Source organism: Sphaeramia orbicularis, chromosome 21 (assembly GCF_902148855.1).
Source record: "Sphaeramia orbicularis chromosome 21, fSphaOr1.1, whole genome shotgun sequence".
Lineage (NCBI taxonomy): Eukaryota > Metazoa > Chordata > Actinopteri > Kurtiformes > Apogonidae > Sphaeramia > Sphaeramia orbicularis.
This window is the reverse complement of record NC_043977.1, coordinates 15,492,426-15,514,357: the sequence shown is the minus strand read 5'-3', so window position 1 is coordinate 15,514,357 and position 21,932 is coordinate 15,492,426. Positions and strand designations below refer to the sequence as shown.

Here is a 21,932-nt window from a genome sequence, read left to right as displayed (position 1 = left end):
GGATGAAATTTTCAGGGTTTGTTGGAAATGGGATAAGGAAGAAATGATTAAATTTTGGTGGTGATCGGGGGTGGGGGGGCCCACGGGGGGGCCCACTGATCAGCCTTGGCGGAGGTCTGCGCTCTCCGAGTGCTTCTAGTTTAGATCTGCAATTCCTATTCATATGCTTTAAAAAGTGACAGAAAGAAGATATTGTCAGCTTTTCAGTGACTTTGGTGTCATCTGTTGTGACATATGTATAAAGTTTTCTATTTATTGTCTGACTGTTTCATACACTGTTGCCCAGAAAGTTGGAGTAAAATATTTGTACCTCTTCTCATGCAATTAAATAAGCTATACTTCCTCCAACTCCTTTTCGAATGTGCAAATGAAGTCATACTTTGCTTTCATGTATATGTGTAAGTTTTTTTTCTCCACGATTTCTTACTATGTGTTTTATTTCTAAGGACTAAGTAAGATTACTTTGTTTTCTTGCATATTCGAAATAAACTACAAAATGTGATATCATGACTCGCATAAATATACACACCACTTTGAATTGGCGTGTTATCTGTACACATTATAAGTTTTCCTTGTGTATGTTCACGCCGCGTCAAATACCACGCACTGAGGGTTAGGGATATGTAAACCGGAGATCTTGGCTTAAACTGACACGTGATCAAATGGTGTTAACCCTGTGACACCAAACGTATCATATTTGATACAAGAGTTTTGAAGCTCTCTACATGATCAGTGTGGTATTATTTTCTTGAAAAATCTGATGTATACAATTAGATACATGTAATACACAGATAATCCACCAGGGGGAGGAATTCATTCACCAGAGGCTTTTCCAGTGACACTACAAGATTGTCATTAATGAGGAAGGAGGCAGAACTTTGACAATTTTGGAAAGGAATTACCAATTTGTTAGACATGTTCGTGTTATATTATGTTTTTGTTTGTTAAAAAATAGTAATATTTGAGCATTGAGACCTGATGTATCAAGTAGGATACCAAATTTAACCCTTTCATGCACCAATTATGAGAACCTTAATCAAAATTTTTTCCTGAGTGTTTTTATTCCTCTTTAGGCATGAAAAAAACAATGCAATTGAAAATTTTCTTCTGAAAAATAAATAAAAAATAAATAAATAAATAAAAATTATTTAAAAAATTAAAAAAAAAAAAATACATACAAAAAATAATAACGAAAAAAAATTCTTATGAACCTATTTTTCATGAAGTTGCAAAAATGTCCACTCAGCTGGACACCACACGTTTAATTTTTGACGCACAGAAACATGTATTTACTGATAAATTGTGTGAAAACTATGGGGAGGGCTTGTGATTCTGGGGGTTTATGCTCAGGAGAGATCTACATAATGTTACCTTTTCATGTCAGAAAAGATATGTAGTGTCTTAAAACTTTAATAAAGATATGTGTAAAAAAAAAAAAAAAAAAAAAAAAAAAAGCAACGAAAAGAACAACAAAATCCATGAATATACAAGAGAACAGTTGTAGAAGAGCTGTCCACTATAGTGACCACTGTGCATGAAAGGGTTAAACTCGTACATGGAAATTGTTATTTTAAAAAAATTTGGGGGGTTGTTCGGAAGGACCGATAAATGAATGAATGAATGTTTATTTCAGTTAAATACAAAACACAAAACATATACATATTAAAAAAAAAACAACAAAACAAAACACATACATATTAAAAAAACAAACAAACATAAAATTAACACATTTTGTAACTGAAAAAGGAAGAAGCTGAAGCCGGAGGCTTATTTCTGCTTCTCCTATTCACATCCTTAATTCACGTCTACACCCGTAGTTGCAGCAGGTAAATACTTAAACACAAATTATACTACATTCAGTGTTATAAATCATTTTGTAAACATATTACTTTCATAGCCCTTCAGAATTTGACAAATTAAAGTCTTTTTGAAACTCAACAGTGAGCTACACAATTTCACTTCATCCTTCAGTTCGTTCCATAGCTTGACACCAATAACTGAAACACTGTGATATTTAACGTTTGTTCTTACTTTACATTTTTCAAACACAAACATCCCTCTTAAATTATAATGTCCTTCTCTTAACTTAAAAATTTTCTGAATACAAAAAGGAAGGTTTTTACTTTTAACGCGAAACATAAATTCCATTGTTTTTAAATATACAATATCAAAAAATTTTAGTAAACCAGATTCTACAAAAAGTGGATTACTTGATTGGAAATAACCAGCTTTGTTTATGACTCTAATAGCTTTGTTTTTGGAGTTTAATTATCGGGTCTAAATTAGTTTTATTCACATTGCCCCATATTTCCACACAGTATGACATATATGGCATTACAAGTGAACAATACAACATATGCAAACATTTTTTGTTTAACAAGTCGCGAGTTTTATAAAGAATCGCAACAGCCTTGGACATTTTGCGTTTGATATATTCTATTTGTGGTTTCCAACAGAGTTTATGGTCAATAATCACTCCCAAAAATTTTGTTTCATACACCCTTTCAATTTCAATTTCATTAATTTTCAGTTTTATATCATAATTTACCCTAGCACCACCAAAAACCATAAATTTTGTTTTATCTTCAATAAGTGATAACTTATTTACATAAAACCATTTTTTTTAACTTGATCAATTCCTTTTCCACAGTTTCTAATATTTGTTTCATATTTGCTAAAGGCTCAAGTTTCAAAGAACTGGAATTTTCTGTCAATGATTTAATGGTTCAGGCTTTACAGGGTTAAATAACATGCGAAAGGTCAAAAATGCGTACGCTAAATGTCATAAGAACTGGCGTAACATGCAATGCGATTTCATGAGATCAGTTCCTCTCATGAAATGATTGTGACAACGTGAATTATTCCTGGTAGATAGTGTAACAGGAATTCAGCAAATAATCATTGCACCTAGTCAAAGATAATTATTAATGTGTATAAATAGGAATAAAAAGAGGAATGTGTCTGAAAACGAAATTATTCCAACTTTATCGGTAACAGTGTGTAAATACAACAATACACCTGTTTTACACTGAAAAACGCGGGACAATATTATACATATTTTGCTGGACCTCCTTTAGCATTTGTCATGACATTGTTTCACTAAGCTTCTGTAATATCACAACATTTATCATGTGAACCCACTTTTATTAGTCTTTGGTTCATTTATTTGTGTATTTGGACCCTAACAGTTCATAAAGTTTGAATTTGAACCCTCCAGGTGCTGCAAAGCTACCTTTACTGCAACAGCCTGTTTACATGCTTAAACAAGAAGGAGCTGGCCCGTCTACAGTTTGTCCAGAACTCTGCTGCCAGGCTCCTGACCCGCACAAACAGGAGAACCCACATCACTCCCATCCTTAAATCTCTCCACTGGCTCCCTGTTCTATATCGTCTTCATTTCAAAATTCTTGTGCTAACTTTCCGGGCCCTACATGGCCAGGCCCCTGCATACATTGCTTCCCTGATCCAGCCCTACAGCTCGACTCGTAGCTTGAGGTCTTCAGGACAGCACCTGCTGATGGTTCCACGGACCTGTTTTAGCACACGCGGTGACAGGTCTTTTAAAGCTGTGGCACCACGTCTATGGAATGACCTGCCTCTACACCTACGGTCCATGGACTCTGTAGAGAGCTTTAAGAAACACCTCAAAACCCTCCTGTTCAAAAAGGCTTTTTAGTCTCCCACCTGACCCAGGACCACCACAGACTGATTACACTCTATGTATTCATCATAACGTACTCCATGTGTCATCCCCCCCCCCAGTCTCTCTATATCTCTATCGCTCTCTCTTTTCTCCTCCTTTACTCTCTCTCCCTCTCTTTAACCCCAACTGGTCAAGGCAGACAGCCATCCTTCAGGAGTCTGGGTCTGCTCGAGGTTTCTGCTGTTAAAGGGAAGTTTTTCCTCGCCACTGTCACCAATCACAAGTGTTTGCCCCTGAAGGATTCTGTTGGGTCTCTGTAAACTTAATTTGATTCTGATTTGAATTGATAAAGCACTTTGTGACTCTGTCTGTGAAAAGTGCTCTATAAATAAAATTTACTTTACTTACTTTACTTACTTTACTTTATATTCATTCCGGCAAAAATCGAGTGCATTTCTATACCCTGTTTCAATTCCTTCATAATTTGTGAAGTTTTATAACTAGTTACATCACGATATTTGCCCATATAAGGTCAAGACTTCCGACGAACATTTCTCCGAGTACGATATAATTGTTTGTCAGCAGCAGCGGTTGTAGTAAAAAATGAAAATATGTCCAAACTTCCAGCCGATTACCTAAAATGTTCAGTTGTTGATTATGTTAATGAACTCAAGTGGCTGAACGGGACTGAGCGCACAGTTAACAACCTGGGAGGGGGCGGGGTCATGTGCATTTAAAGGGCCAGTGCTCAAAATGACTTTTCTGGTGTCATTACTCAGAAATGGGGTTGAAGATGGACCTGTGGAGTTGAATTAATGAAGAATTCAGACCCAAACATAGCATTTACAGTTTACGTAGACCACAGGGAAATATTTTAAATTGCATAATTCCATTTAAAAAAGCAAAATATCACTCCTTTAAGATACATACCCAAGCACGAGTTTAAAAAATATGTTCTGACTTGTGAATAAAACGGATTGTACAGTGCATTAATTAGTTTCACCCACCCCACCCTTGATTGGAAACACTGTGTGTGTGTGCGTGCGTGTGCGTGTGTGTGTGTGTGTGTATGTGTGTGTGTGTAGCATTGTACTTGAACTGGCTGTACATGATTAGAAATGTCAAGCGATTTCACCAGCTGTAATGAACGTTACCCTCGTGGAACGCTATTCTCTGGTCGGCCTCCGTGACAAAGTGTTCCCTGGAAGTACGCACCACCTTGGGGAGGTCAAAGATCGTCACAGTGCATTCTGGGTAGGCTGACGTGCACTGCTTAGCTAATGCTCCACTGCAGCCTGGAGAGAGAAACAGAGAGCGAGAGAATTACTTACAGTGTAGTTACTGCACAACGAATACAGATCACCTTCATTAACAAGGCAGAGTATCAAACACACACACACCCACACACACACCTACACATACACACATACACATACAGATTTTCACCGAAACGTACACGTTCACATGAGCGGCGCAGTTGCTTTCAGGTATGAATGCATTACTTAGTTGCATGATTTGTATTTAATTGTGTATTCCATCTTTGGGAATACGGTTCGTCTAACATTCATGCCAATAAAGCAGAGTGAAATGAACTGAATTTAAAGCAACACAGAAGCTGAATTTAGATTGACATGAACACAACAAAACTCACTATCCAGGAACACACATTCACACACAATTTGATTTCATTAATATATGGACAAGTGTGGTTTTGAAAGTGTTTGGAGAGCATTGTTTCTCCATACAACAACATGCTGCAAGGCTAAGGTGATGATTTGAGCAGAAAACCAAGCGGCGAAACAAGCCTGCAAACACACACACAAACTCACACACACACACACACACACACACACACACACACACACACACACACAAGGATTTAATCTGAAAATATGAATCTTTCAACTTGATGCTTTGGCAGCATTATTATCAGTGTTCATGCTTCATAAACCACGAATTTTAAACAGAGAGAGAGTGAGTATGGGGCAGATAGTAACAGAAAAAAACAGATAGAGAGAAGTAGATTAAGACCGAATGAATGGGGAAGAGTGATAGAAAGGCAGTCAAGTGGAATACAGGATCAACGGATCACAGTTTGACGTACCTACAAAGCTGGTCAGACCTGAGCTGATGCATATGTGTGTGTGTTTCTGTGTGTGTGTGTGTGTGTGTGTGTGTGTGCACAGGCCAAACAGTTTGAACCTCCTCCCAACACGACCTGCTGCTTCTGAATCAGTCTGTAATCTGAAAAAACGTGCAACATACACACACAGATAGTCTTCGACAGCCACGTCAAAGAGAGGTCAGCGCAGGAATCAGAGAGCAGCGAGGAGAAGCAAAACACAACACACCCCAAGACCTCAGGCTAACCAGCTGCCTCTGTTTGTTAATGACATCCTGTGAGTCTGAGACACATTGCTGTATTGTTTGCTGTTATTACAATAATTGAGGGGTTTTTTTTCCCCTTGAAACTGTTATTTTTGAATTCTTCTCGTCTTGTTTTCTATGTTATCTGATATGTGCAGTGCAGAACTACAATCACACAAATTTCTTTAGGTCAGTGGTTCCCTACCTTTTTTGGCTCGTGACCACATTTTCACATCACGAATTTCTGGCGACCCCAGACATTCAAAACGGAGACTTTTTTTTTTTCTAAAATTAATTTGTTTTTGATCATGTAATAGTTTGCTATACTATGCTGCAAATAAACGTTAATTTTAGATGACATTTAGTCTATATTTTGTATAATATTATGGACGGAGGCAGTAAAGTCAGGTGTAGATTACTGCACAAAGTGAGGATTTTATTTTTCTTGGTCAGGATATGTACAGTCAGTCTAGCTTGTATTTACAAGGCTGACAATTAATACTGAACAAATAATAACTCAAACTATGAATTATGAAAGAGCTGCAGCATCTGAAACCGACCACAATGAACATTTGACAGATAAACAGTACCACAGTGCTTCAGTTTCAGCTTCACAGTTTGTCATGTCTTTTATGTATTGTGATTGTCTCTCTCAACTCACTATATATTTTTTATTAGTAATTTTTTTCTTTTTTTTAATCAGTTGCTAGAAATTTCCAGTGACCCCATTTGAATTTCAGGTGACCCCACGTGGGATCCGACCCCAAGGTTGAAAAACACTGCTTTAGATTATATGGGTTTACTAGACTGTTTTACTTGGATCCAGTATTTTTAACCAATGTGGAGGAAATCTACATTTTGCAGTCAGTTAAACTGTGCTTTCTTTTTCACTTCTTGGTCTGGGAGAGAGCACATTTTAACCTTTTCATGCACGAATTATGAGAACCTTAATCAAATTTTTTTTCCGGAGTGTTTTTATTCCTCTTTACGCATGAAAAAAACAATGCGATTGAAAAATTTCTTCTGAAAAATAAATTTAAAAAAATAAAATAAGATAAAAATAATTCCAAAAAATTCAAAAATACATTAAAAAAAAAAATAATGAAAAACAAAAATTCTTATGAACCTATTTTTCATTAAGTTGCAAAAATGTCCACTCAGCTGGACGCCACACGTTTAATTTTTGATGCACAGAAACATGTATTTACTGATAAATTGTGTGAAAACTATGGGGAGGGCTTGTGATTCTGGGGGTTTATGCTCTGGAGAGATCTACATAATGTTACCAATTCATGTCAGAAAAGATATGTAGTGTCTTAAAACTTTAATAAAGATATGTGTAAAAAAAAAAAAAAAAAAAAAAAAAAAAAAACAACAAAAAGAACAACAAAATCCACGAATATAGAAGAGAACAGCTATAGAATAGCTGTTCACTGTAGTGACCAGTATGCATGAAAGGGTTAACAGAAAGCATTTAATGTAATATAAAAGGTGTTTTCTAATCTCTTGACAGTGCATGTCTATGTATGTCTTTTTTTTTCCATTTGCACAATTAAAAAAAAGAAAAGCAAGAAAAAATTAAGATCAAAATGTTAGCTGAGCCAAAAATCTCACCAAAATAACCATAAACAACCATAAAATAACCCAAAATTAAGTTATTCTAGTACTGCTGTAAATTAATTTTATAATAGTTTTATCTTTCCTACTATCAAATTTTAAGATTTCCATATGAGAAGACTGAATACTTTTAATTTACACAATGCCATTGTTTAGTGATGTATATTAGGTCCATTCGTATAGAAGCTATAATTATTAAATATTCAACATTTTTTGGCAAATAATTCACCTGTAAAAGTCATTCGTAACCCATAAAGACCCAAACCTCTACCGGTGATCAAAACCATCAACTGAATTAAAATGTTCCATATCTGTTGATTGATCCGCTAATTCTATCAATCCATGTAAATAATTGGTGTAAAATGCAGTTTGTCATCTTTTCATGGTCATCAGATATGACCCATTTGGATGTTCAGAGGCTCCATAGTGAACATGGAAACACTGTCATCTTCTACAACACTGATTCACCAGCAAAACCCATGGAGTTCAATAAATGACAGTGGATGAGGATGCTTATTTTTATATTCAGTTATTGATATATTTGCTGAAAACGTCCCTTTTTCCTCAGTTTTCTCTGTTTTGATATAATAACCTTTGAATTCACTCTGAGTTTTCATGAACATCTAAATTAAAAATCCAAATTAAGTATAGGAAAATATAGAATTTACAGTGAAAAATGCAAAATACAGAAGATAATATTATTGATGGTAATAAAAACCTCAGACCAGGCCAGGAATCTGGGTGTTGTCATGGATTCAGACCTGAATTTTAAAAACCACATAAACAATTACAAAGTCAGTTTACTATCACCTCAAGAATATTTCTAGGATTAAAGGACTGATGTCGCAGCAGGACCTTGAAAAACTTGTCCATGCATTTATCTTTAGTCGAGTTGACTACTGTAACAGTATCTTCTCTGGTCTGCCTAAAAAGTCAATCAGAAAACTGCAGCTGATCCAGAATCCTGCTGCTCCAGTCCTCACTAAAACTAAGAGAGTGGACCACATCAGTCCAGTTCTGAGGTCTCTACACTGGCTCCCTGTCTCTGAGAGAATAGACTTTAAAATTCCCTTGCTAGCATATAAAGCCCTGAATGGTTTAGGCCCAAACTCCATCAGAGACCTTCTAGTCCAGTATGAACCATCCAGACCACTCAGGTCATATGGTGCAGGTCTGCTCTGTGTTCCCAAAGTCAGAACTAAACATGGAGAATCAGCGTTCAGTTTCTATGCTCCGTATATCTGGAACAAACTACCAGAAAATATCAGGTCTGCTGAGAGTCTGAGTTCTTTTAAGTCCAGGTTAAAGACTCACCTGTTCACTGCTGCCTTTGACTAAAAGGCTTTTTACTTTTTAAATTTTACATTCTCTTTCGAAACTCTGCACTGCAACTCTTACTTTAATATTTGTGCGTTTTTATATTTTTCGGTTTCATGTTTTGTTTTCTTACTTGCTGTTTTTAATCACCTTTTACATGTTTTTTTAAATAATGTTTTAAATGTGTTTCTTTTTTCCTTGTCGTTGTATTTCATTGTCCTGTGTGAAGCACCTTGAATTGCATTGTTGCTGAAATGTGCTATACAAATAAACTTGCCTTGCCTTGATAAATCATTTAAGAAAGGTTGACCAGAGAGAAAAATTCATTTGGGAAGTGCCACAAAAGTAAAACTGGGTGTTTATGGGTTACCAAAGTTTTAGTACCATTTTTACTCTAAGTATCGATTGATTTAGTGATGCTTTCATGGGGCTGCAGTTTTTCCACCACCATGAAATGTTACCCCAGAGTTGGAACATTTCAGCTCATTTTTGATTTCCCAGGTGCGTTATCGCAGACTAAAATGCCTCTGGATGCAACTGGGCTTACTTACAAGTAATAAATTAAACTCATTAAATTCAGTCGAAAATACTGGAACACATCTTTCTTGTCAACAGAGGCTTTAATTACAGTTGTTGATGTAAAATCCTGGGGAGAGTGCTGCCGGCTGAATCAGATTCATTCCGTCTTATTTCATCTGACACGAAATTCTAAAAACCACTGACATGAGTTTGGGGGATAATTTTGACCACACGAAATGGAACACAATCATGTGAACAAAATCAGAAAAGCAATATAGAGTGAGTCACCAACTTCTACTGCTGATTGAAGCTGATCATCCACAGCCTGATTATTTTTGGTGCATTAACCCATAAAGACCCCAACATCCACCGCTGACCAAAAGCGTCTACTAATGTAAATGTTTAATAACTGTTGATCCACTAATCCTACCAATCCATGGAAATAATTGGTGTAAAATACAGTTTGTCATCTTTTCATGGTCATCAGATATGACCCATTTGGATGTTCAGAGGCTCTGTAGTTACCATGGCAACAATGTCATCTTCTACAACATTGTTTCACCAATAAAACCTATGGACTTGGATCAATGACAGTGGATGGATACACTTGGATTATGTTCAGTTAATGATAGATTTTGCTGGAAAAAGTCAGCTTTTTTTCAGTTTTCTCTGTTACTGATATAATAATTGTTGAATTTACTCTGAGCTTTTATGAACATCTACATGATCAGTAAAGTAAATATAGAAAAATGCATGATTTTCACAGAGAAAACACAAAATAAAGAAGATAATGTTACAATAAATGGTGATAAATCCCTTAAGAAAGATTAAATATGGAGAAAATTTCATTTGGGAAGTGACACTGCACCCTGCTGCAACAGTTGAATCCTGTATCCAGAGGTTAATCCTAAGGTATGAGTGGGAGTGCTATTCCGCACTCACAAAAGTCAATACTTAGCTTGAAAAATCACAGGTTGTCATCGTATCCAACTGTATCAGACCTGCCTCCTGTCAGATAAATGGCGGTGATCAATTCAGTCAGATCCATGCCGAGTTTAACCCATAAAGACCCAGTGCTACTTTTGTGGCTGTCCCCAAATGATTTTTTTTCTTTATTTTTAACTTTTCTTAAGTAATTTATTATCATTTATTTTAATATTATGCTCAGTATTTTTGCATTCTTAAGTGAAAATCAGGTACAGGGGTTGGACAAAATAATGGAAACACCTTAAAACATCAACAAAATATAATTTAATATGGTGTAGGTCCGCCTTTTGCGGCAGTTACAGCCTCAATTCTCAGAGGTATTGATTCATACAACTTGTGAATTGTTTCCAAAGGAATTTTAAGCCATTCTTCAGTTAGAATACCCTCCAACTCTTTTAGAGATGATGGCGGTGGAAATCGGCGTCTTACTTGAATCTCTAAAACTGACCATAAATGCTCAATAATGTTGAGGTCTGGGGACTGTGCCGGCCATACGAGATGCTCAACTTCATTAGAATGTTCCTCATGCCATTTTTTAACAATTCTAGCTGTATGGATTGGGGCATTATCATCTTGAGGTGAAGGTGTTTCCATTATTTTGTCCAACCCCTGTATTTTACTTAGCTATATTTAATTTACTTATGATTGATGTCCATAAAAGCTCAAATTAAAGTTGAGTGTTACTATATTAAAAACAGAGAAAATGAAAGAAGAAATGACATTTCTGGTAAAATATATCATTAACTGAACATAAAAACAAGTGTGTCCATCCACTGTCACTGATCCAACTCCATGGGTTTTACTGGTGAATCAATGTTGTAGAAGATGACGGTGTTTCCACGTTCACTACAGAGCCTCTGAACATCCAAATGGGTCATATTTGATGACCATGAAAAGATGACAAACTGCATTTTACAACAATTATTTACATGGCTTGATACGATTAGTGGATCAACAGTTTCAATTCAATTCAATTCTATTCTATTCTATTCTATTCTATTCTATATTTATTTGTGCTTTAGAGCGTAACCTTCTCATGATTGATTCTTTAGCTCACTTGACCACCACTGGTCTTGTTGCCTCTTACACTGAGAAGAGATGAGGGATGAACGTGAATTGTGTGTTTATGAAAATTTACCCGAAAATATTATACATTATGTTTTTAACATTGTGTACTCTTCATACAGTACATTCTCTTCATACTGTTTGTGATGTTAAAGAAATTCTACCTTAACCCATCTACTTTTATGTCACTTCCCAAATTAAATCTTCTCTATATTTAACCTTTCTTAAGTGGTTTATCACCATTTATTTATAACAGTATCCTCTGTATTTTGTATTTTATCAGTATAAATCAGGTATTTTCCTGTATTTCATTTACTGATCATGTAGATGTTCATAAAAGCTCAGATTGAAGTTGAGGGATATTACATAAAAAACAGAAAGAAAAAAGCAGGAAAAGTGACTTTTCCAGTAAAATCTATCATTAACTGAACATAAACTAAGTGTGTCCATCCACTGTCATTGATCCAACTCTATGGGTTTTGCTGGTGAATCATGTTGTAGAAGATGACGGTGTTTCCATGGTAACTACGGAGCTTCTGAACGTCCAAATGGGTCATATCTGATGACTATGAAAAGATGACAAACTGCATTTTACACCAGTTATTTACATGGATTGATAGGATTAGTGGATCAACAGGTATTTAACTTTTTATAACAGTAAATGATTTTTGTCACCAGTGTATGTTTGGGTCTTTATGCGTTAAATGCAGAGCCAGACTGGTCTCCCAAAGCTAAGGCAGATGTGTTTGGTTCTCAGTGAAATGTAGCAACATGACCTAAATATGTGTGTATATTGACCAGTATGAAATGCTTGAGAGCAATCTGTTTTTCTTACAGCTTAATTTCATTTTATTTATTTATTTATCTAGACAGGGACAATACACAACATACATTAACCTTAACCCTTTCATGCACAAATAATGAGAACCTTAATCAAAATTATTTCCTGAGTGTTTTCATTCCTCTTTAGGCATGAAAAACACAATGCGACTGAAAATTTTCTTCTGAAAAATAAAAAAATATTAAAAAAAAAAAAAAATCGAAAAAAAAAAAACATTTCTTATGAACCTATTTTTCATGAAGTTGCAAAAATGTCCACTCAGCTGGACACCACACGTTTAATTTCTGATGCACAGAAACATGTATTTACTGATAAATTGTGTGAAAACTATGGGGAGGGCTTGTAGTTCTGGGGGTTTATGATCAGGAGAGATCTACATAATGTTACCAATTCATGTCAGAAAAGATATGTAGTGTCTTAAAACTTTAATAAAGATATGTGTAAGAAAAACAAAAACAAAAAAAAAAACACCGAAAAGAACAACAAAATCCATGAATATACAAGAGAACAGCTGTAGAGTAGCTGTCCACTGTAGTGACCAGTATGCATGAAAGGGTTAAACAGGAGAAATATAGTGTGCCAGGTTGTAGCACTAGTGTTAATTTCCACCTGTAGTCCCTAAGAAGGCTGATGTTATTAAAAAAACAGACATTAATAAAAACTAAAACATACAAAAAGCGGTAAAAAATGCATTTCTATAAATCCATATATATGAAAAAATTCATTCACATCCAACCTCTTACTTGTCCCACTGCAGTCCGTCACACACTCTAAGCATGTTTACATTACATTACATTGTGGCCACAGGTTTGATTAGAGAGTGGCTGTTTTTGTTATTTTTGTTTTGTGTTAGTAGCTCCGTTGCTAATGTGTTCCACTGTCGCACGGTCACACACGAGAATGCTGAATTTGCAAATGTCGTTTTGTGCCTCGGAATCCTGCACTCGCCGCATGTGGTTGATCGAGTAGTTCGAGATGTTTTTCCAGAACTCAAAGAGATAAACCTTTTTAAGGCAGGAGCAGCAGAATTATGAATAACCTTAAACAAGAAGCACACATTTGTATACACGATTACATTTTCAAAGCTTAAGATCTTATATTTTGATAAAACTGCAGCTGCTACATCCTTTAAGCTGATTATTCAGTTTTTAAAAATCCAAAGAAATGCATGTAAAATACAGCATCTTTCCATACTTCAAATAATTTGGTTCTTACCAAGATTAAAAAACAACGTAGATTTAAAAGTGTTGGATAATTTATCTTGTTTTAAGAGTTAACTTCTTATTTTAAGTGTTCATGCATCTGTAGCAAGGTTATAATAGTTTTGGATTTTTCATTAAAGTTTCGTTTTATTTAGTTTTGAATTTTTTTTTCTCTAATTCAGTTAGTTTTAATTTGTTTTTAGAGCAGGTTTGCTAGCTTTTAGTAGTTTTCGTTATTCTCTACATGCTTAGTTTTAGTTTAGTTTTAGTTTCTTTATATGTTTTATCTTCTTCATCATCGAATTCATATAAATCCCAGACAGGATTCTGCTGTTTTCTCCCAACTTTAGTCTCCATGTTTCCAGGTAGAGTGGGGACCAGAAGACGACTCTCAACGACAAGTGACGAGAAGTGATTGACCGTTAAATATCATATGGTGCTGCTAGCTAAAATTGCTTGAGGGAAATAAATCGATTTTATATCAACCCGACATCGACAAAGACGAAAACGAAGGGAATTTTATCCATAATTTTTATACGTTTTAGTTAGCTTTATAAGCACACAATACAGTTTCAGTTAGTTATTGTTTTTTTTTCTTTTAATTCTGGTTTTTATTTATTTCAGTTAACGAAAATGTTTTTTCAATTCTAGTTTTCATCATTTCGTTAGTTTTCATTAACGATAATAACCTTGATCTATAGACATATTTCTACATTTACCAATCTTAATTCAAGAAATCTTGTCAAGTGAACTTATCCTGCTGCATGGACAGATATTTCACTTGTTTTGAGCACATTTTTCCTCAGATTTGGTGTTTTTATCTTATTTTTAGACACCCCTTTTTTTGCAGTGCACAGCTGTACCTCCAACACGTGCACTGTACATTAAGTCTGCAGACACATGCTGGTCTATTTGGTTTAAAGTCAGTCACTTGGCAGAGTTGGACAGATGATGAGAAAGACAGAGTTCCTGAGCAGCAGGTGTTCATAGACACAACAGATGCTGTGGTAGAGACAAAGTCTTAATGGGACACTGCAGTCACACCCTTCACACCCCTGCTGTCCACATGTACACTCTTTTTAGAGACACGCCTTCATGCATAAACATGAACATGTGACCTCATGCTGAGAAAGTCACAGAGTAAAAGGAAGGGAAAGGCTGTCCTCGATGTGTCTACATGTGTGTATGTGTGAGTGGGTCTGTGCTTTAAATGGCTTCACAGCTCCCCTGTGTGGTCAGCAGAGGTGTCACACTGCAGGGGTTTCCACCAATGTGCATCAGCCCGGAAAACTGAGGAGCTTCCTATTCCTGGCTGAGAGGAGACTTTTAATAATTAAACTGGAGATGAACTGAAAGTTACTCATTAACTTAAAATAACTGTTTTTGGTGATGTTTACATTAGATGTGTCTGTGAAAAAAGCTACTGACTGTGTTCTCACAAGGCTATTTTTAGATTATTTTCAAAGCCACTAGAAATTTGGTTTGATATAGCAATAATGCTTACAATCAAAACTGACTAAAGCCTCAGTGTAAATAAGCACTCATGTCTATTACAAAACATCATCCAAAAACATTTCTTTCTGCTGTTAAGACCAAGGGGCAAGGGCCTCAGCTCCAAAATAATGCTTAAGTATCGTATAGTTGTAATACCACTGACATCCACTAGGACTCACCTTAGTTTCCATAGACTTACACTGAAATCTCTCTAAAAGGCAAGGCAAGGCAAGTTTATTTGTATAGCACATTTCAGCAACAAGGCAATTCAAGGTGCTTCACACAGGACATTGAAATAAAAGAAACAAAAAGAAACACATTTAAAACATTATAAAAGAAACATATAAAAGGTGATTAAAAACAGAAAGTAAGAAAACAACACATAAAATCAAAAAAATAAATAAATGAATAAATAAAATAGAATAAAATAAAATAAAAATAAAAACACACACATATTAAAGTAAAAGTTGCAGTGCAGAGTTTCAAAGACAATATAAAATTTAAAAAGTCAAAAGCCTTTTAGTCAAAGGCAGCAGTGAACAGGTGAGTCTTTAACCTGGACTTAAAAGAACTCAGACTCTCAGCAGACCTGATATTTTCTGGTAGTTTGTTCCAGATATACGGAGCATAGAAACTGAACGCTGATTCTCCATGTTTAGTTCTGACTTTAGGAACACAGAGCAGACCTGCACCAGATGACCTGAGTGGTCTGGACGGTTCATACTGGACTAGAAGGTCTCTGATGTATTTTGCGCCTAAACCATTCAGTGCTTTATATGCTAGTAAGAGAATTTTGAAGTCTATTCTCTGAGAGACAGGGAGCCAGTGTAGAGACCTCAGAACTGGGCTGATGTGGTCCACTCTCTTGGTTTTAGTGAGGACTGGAGCAGCAGCATTCTGGATCAGTTGCAGTCGTCGAATAGACTTTTTAGGTAGACCAGAGAAGATACTGTTACAGTAGTCAACTCGACTAAAGATAAATGCATGGACAAGTTTTTCAAGGTCCTGCTGCGACATCAGTCCTTTAATCCTAGAAATGTTCTTGAGGTGATAGTAAGCTGACTTTGTAATTGTTTGTATGTGGTTTTTAAAATTCAGGTCTGAATCCATGACAACACCCAGATTCCTGGCCTGGTCTGAGGTTTTTAACTGAAGTGACTGGAGCTGTATGCTGATTTTAAGACGCTCCTCCTTGGGTCCAAAAACAACTACCTCAGTTTTTTCTCTGTTTAACTGAAGAAAGTTATGGCCCATCCATTCAGATATTTGCTCCATGCATTTACCCAGTGCTTGTAAAATATTAAATGAATCATTTTTTTTCCAGGACTTGCTATGATCTTTAAATTTTAACTTGATTAATTTGATATCGGGTCAAATGCTTGCCTGCTGAATTACAAATTTGGAATTTCAGTTTATTTAACATACCCCATTTTTCCTGACTGATAGTTCAACAGTAGTCATTGTCAGTCGGTTCTAGTGTAAAATGACCATTTTCCCAAGTCAATAAGCAAGTGTTTAGCATTAGCACACCTCTGATCCTTTGGGTTCCTGTAGTTCTGCACCTGCTGTCCAAATATGGTCACTTCTGTTTTCAAAATAGCCAACATGATGATGAGTAAATCACAAATATGTGCTTCAAAAGCACAGTAAAGAAACCTATACGTGATTTCACTGTTACGAGTTTGGACCATTTTTCAGGCTGGAAAGGTTTAGCGTACCATTAACTGTTGACGATAACTGAGGCTAAATGTGTCAGCAAAATTCAAAGATTCAATACAGTCTAACAATAAATCAGTTACATATAATTTTTATACTGTTAAAGTTAACTCACTTTATTATGCCTGTAAGGAAATTCACCCATCCTCACCTAGCGTTAGCATTAGCTCGTAGCGCATTAGGAACGGTGAGCTAATATTGAAGATGCTCAAGGAACATTCTTTGGACCGTGGTCAGTGACACTGACAGATTAATTAACCTATATGTAACTGTTTTTAATGATGGGGGAAACCTGTGAGGCAGAAGTGCTAACCAAGGTTATTATCATTAACGAAAACTAACGAAATGACAAAAACTAGAATTGAAAAGCATTTTCATTGACTGAAATAAATAAAAACTACAATTAAAAGAAAAAAAAACGATAACTAACTGAAATTGTATTGTGTGCTTACAAAACTAACTAAAATGTATAAAAATTATGGATAAAATTCCATTTCTTTTCATCTTTGTCAATGTCAGATTGATATGAAATCGATTTATTTCACTCTAGCAATTTTAGCTAGCAGCCCCATATGATATTTAACGGTCCGTCACTTGTTGTCACTTGTGGTTTAGAGTCGTCTTCTGATCCCCACTCTACCTAGAAACATGGAGACTAAAGTTGGGAGAAAGCAGCAGAGTCCTGTCTGGGATTTATTTGAATACAACGGTGAAGAAGATAAAAGAATTTAAAAAACTAAACTAAAACTAAGTATTTAGGAAAAAAACAAAAACTAATAAAAACTAGCAAACCTGCTCTAAAAACTAATTAAAACTAACTGAATTAGAGAAAAAAAAGTCAAAACTAAATAAAACTAAACTATAATGAAAAATCCAAAACTATTATAACCTTGGTGCTAACCACTATGCCACCACACTGCCCACTTTAGCTTTAACTGTGTTTATCTTGCTTAACTGCAGGTAACTAGCAGCTAGTAGCTAACAGAAGCTAGATTCGTTCTTGGAAGTAATAAATGTAGAAAGTTTACACAATTTCAGCTTTAGATTTACTCTGTCTAATGTTTTTTTAATGTTTTCTATCATGTACATAAGACGTACAGACTAAAAAGGCTTTGTGTATTTAGGTTTAAAAAAACATCCAAGCTAGTTCAGTGGATGGAAGGAGGCCGGACTCACTGGGGGCTGAGGATGAGAGATGGACTCTGAGGTGGAAACCATCATGGATAATTCAGATCATCCTCGTTGCAGCATACTGACTGACTGGAGAAGTAGCTCTAGTGGTTGGCTTCACTATGCTGCGAGACTTAATTTTACAGAAATCCTTCATCCCCAGTGCTGTAGTCGACGGCAAACACACTGCGCTGGACTTATTTACACATATTTCTACTCATGGAATAATAATCTTCTATAATTGAGCTATAGGACAAGTGATCTTCCATGAGGCAATCAGTAAAGTTCATCTCATCTCATTCAGCTGAAGTGTATCCACAATCAGTTCTTTTATTATCACAAATGGGAGGGGAAAATATTTATTTATGCACATCTTAACTTGCTGATGAATCACTTGTGACAACAGAGGATCCATTTATGCCTCCTTCACTTCTTCTTTCATCTTCCCTATTTGATCGTGCTCCGTTCTTGGCTTGTTTCTCCACGATTCCTTTGAAGCTCCAGCCTCACATTGTAGAGTTCACTTTCCGTTTGTTCTATCTTGTTTTTCCTCATATTTTTATCTTAGTGCCCTTTGCTCATGTAAAAAAAAGAAGTGGTGAGGAAGCTCTTGCTCAAGAACTCTTTATAAATAAATCTAAGGTGATAAAAGGGAATATTTGGAAAAGAAAGTGAGAGGCCTTTTTCATCCAAACATAATGGACATTCTATGATTTCCATAAGTTTGTAGCGACAGCTGTTCGTTCTGCTTCTACTGTTGTTGATGCAGTGACGGAAATGTCATCACTAATCGCTTTTCCATTGACCCTCAAACTGCACGAATATAACTTGTGCATCAAAATTTACCTAATGGAAAAATGACAATTAAAAATTTTTGTGCTGGCAAGAGGTGGTTTTTCAGGTGTAGCGCAAATGGTATATCACTCAAAACTGCAATGGAAAGACCTTTTTTCGCAACTAGAGTCACCTGAACATTAAAGAAAAGGGATGTTGACGGATGTTACAACAAGTGAAGAAGAGTTTTAAAAGAAACATGGTGCAGTATGTGTGGACAGATCAGGAAACCCAATCATTTTTTAATTTAGTATAAATTAGAGGGGAAATATATAATAATAATAATGAATATATCTGTAGATCAACACAATATTTATGTATGTAGCCATGTTTATGGAATGACTTCTCGTGTCATCTCACGATAAACAAGAAAAGCACTCGGAGAGCACAGACGTCCGCCAAGACAGATCTGTCCCTCCCCCCGATCACCACCAAAATGTAATCATTTCTTCCTTGTGCCAGTATCAACATTTCCTGATAATTTCATGAAAATCCGTCCATAACTTTTTGAGTTATCTTGCTAACAAACAAACAAACAAACAGGCAAACACACAAAGCAACGCGATCACAATACCTCCTGGTGAAGGTAATAAACAAATCATCGCATTTGTGATTTAATGGAAAAACTGACATTACGCACTTCTGTTTTTTCGACATTTAGTAAATATTGGTGAAGTTTTGTGAAGATGTCCAATGGAAAAACGACTACTGTTGAATTGTTTTCCGGTGCTATTTATTGTTACATGCATACTTTTATCTGCTTTGGAATTTGAGAAACTCTAATGATGATCATTCAAAAACAAAAAAAAAAGTAAAGCTAATTAGGAATGCATAAAGCCCATGTATGTATGTGATGCTGATAAAGAAAAAGCTGTTTCCCCACTTGTTTTCTAGAAGGTTGATAACTACACTGAAATGTCAGAACAACAGGGAAATATTGTAAAAGTCCCCCAGTTGCTTGTAAAGCTACAAACAGTTCTGACAGACGTGGTTGGATACTTCACTCCGTCTCAGCAGGGTAAACCTCAGCTCAGTCATGTTTGACGGAGACCACCACTGACTGAAAAATATTCAGAGTTTTTGTGCTGTTTACTTTCTCAGCTGGTAGGACCACAGACAAAACATGATTACAACCAAGAGAATAAAAAGTAGAAACTGTATCCACGGCATATAAAAAGGTTTGTCCATGAGTCCTCATCTGTAAAAGTGGTATCATGGAAACTGGTTGAAGGAATGTTTGAAAATATGGCACAAACATTCACTTGGACGGAAGATTTTTAAGGACGAGGACCTTACGTATTTTTAGCCATTGTTTTGTCTTACGTAAAATAATGGACCCAATTTTTGCCCAACTTTCAACATATCTTCTGAATTTTCAGACATTAACCCATAAAGATCCAGAGTGACTTTGTCTATATTTAACATTTCTTGTGATTTATCACCATATATCAAAATATTATCCTCTATATTTAGTAAAAATCAGGTATTTTCCTATATTTCATTTACTGATCATGTACTTTAATCATCATGATGAGATTACGTTTGAGGGTTATTATATCAAAAACCGGGAAAACTGAAGAAAAATGTACTTTTTCAGCAAATATATCATTAATTGAACATAAAACAAGTGTGTCTATCCACTGTCATTGATCCAGCTCCATGGGTTTTACTGGTGAATCAATGTTGTAGAAGATGACGGTGTTTCCACAGTAACTACAGAGCCTCTAAACGTCCAAATGGGTCATATCTGATGACCATGAAAAGATGACAAACTGCATTTTACACCAATTATTTACATGGAGTGATAGAATTAGTGGTTCAGAGGTTATTAAACATTTTAGATCAGTATGTGATTTTGGTTGCCGGTGGCTGTTTGGGTCTTTATGGGTTAAAATAATTTCTCAAACACACAGATCAGTAAAGTATTGACACTGTTTGATGCCTGTATCGGTTATTACCTCTGCCAGGAGGTATTGTGATCACTTTGCTTTGTGTGTTTGTTTGTTTGCGTGTTTGCTTGTTTGTTTGTTAGCAACTTTATGGGAAAACTGTTACAACCATCTTTACCAAATTGTACCCACAGAGCCCTGGGATGAACCCATTAAATTTTGGGCCAAGTAGGCCAAAGTTCAAGGTCACAGCAAGGTCACAAAATCTCAAATTTTCCTATCTCTCATCATTGAGCAATTTTCGAAAATTAATAAAAAATTCAAAACGACTCCGCTTAGCCTCCAATTTGATCCACCCGTAGCTTATAACAATATCTTGTATTTGGCACAAAATTGTCCACATCCACTGTGAAATGTGGACTCTGTGGACATTTTAATTTAAAATTGAAAATCCCATTTACGACACTTTTTATTATAACTTAACAAATATTGATTGGAATTTAATATAATTTGACATACACATGACTGGTACCAAGCTTCAACTTTTTCTGCTGTATGGAACAACCTGGAAACTGTTTAATTTAAAAAGAAATAGTTGATCCACACATACACACCGTTCAGGGTGCTTGGCGGAGGTTTGCGTTCTCTGAACACTTGTTATTTTATTTTGACCAGGGGAATCTACTTTCACTCATCATTCGCTCAACATTTTCAACCTTTAAGACGCTGCCCACTAAGGAAACTTAGGAAGTGAACGAGTTAATTTCATTGGCAAGGCATAAGGTGCAGTATATTCATCAGATTTTGGTGGTCAAAGGTTAAAGGTCAAAGCCAACTTTACTTTACAGCACAGGTGTCAAACTCCGGTCCTTGAGGGCTGGTATCCTGCATGTTTTAGATATTTCCCTCTTCCATCACACCTGAAAGCCATTATGTCATTATCAAACTTCTGCAGAGCTGGACGATGAGCTGATCATTAATTGACCGAGGTGTGCTGGAAGAGGGACATATCTAAAACATGCAGGACATCGGCCCTCGAGGACCGGAGTTTGACACCCCTGCTTTACAGGAATGCCAAAAAAAGATGTCTTTAACATGGCACAAATCCAGTGATGAATTGGTTAGAATTTGGTGGCCAAAGGTCACAGTCGTGATTTTGGCAATAATTCACAAATATACACTGTATATCAGTTATGAGGAAAACTTGATGTAAATAATGTAACAAATGCAATGGAATAAAATATGAACTGATAACATTTTATATCCAAAAG

General features: G+C 35.8%; 1 protein-coding gene across 2 annotated transcripts in view; it reads right to left on the bottom strand.

Annotated features, from left to right (window-relative positions):
- The window catches only part of asmt (acetylserotonin O-methyltransferase), a 59,511-nt gene that overhangs the window by 19,233 nt on the left and 18,346 nt on the right, over positions 1-21,932 (bottom strand). For both annotated transcript variants that reach the window (XM_030124795.1, XM_030124796.1), the window contains exon 6: positions 4,798-4,938. In XM_030124795.1, coding sequence (XP_029980655.1) covers positions 4,798-4,938 — 141 coding nt within the window. The remainder of the gene's footprint in view (positions 1-4,797; positions 4,939-21,932) is intronic.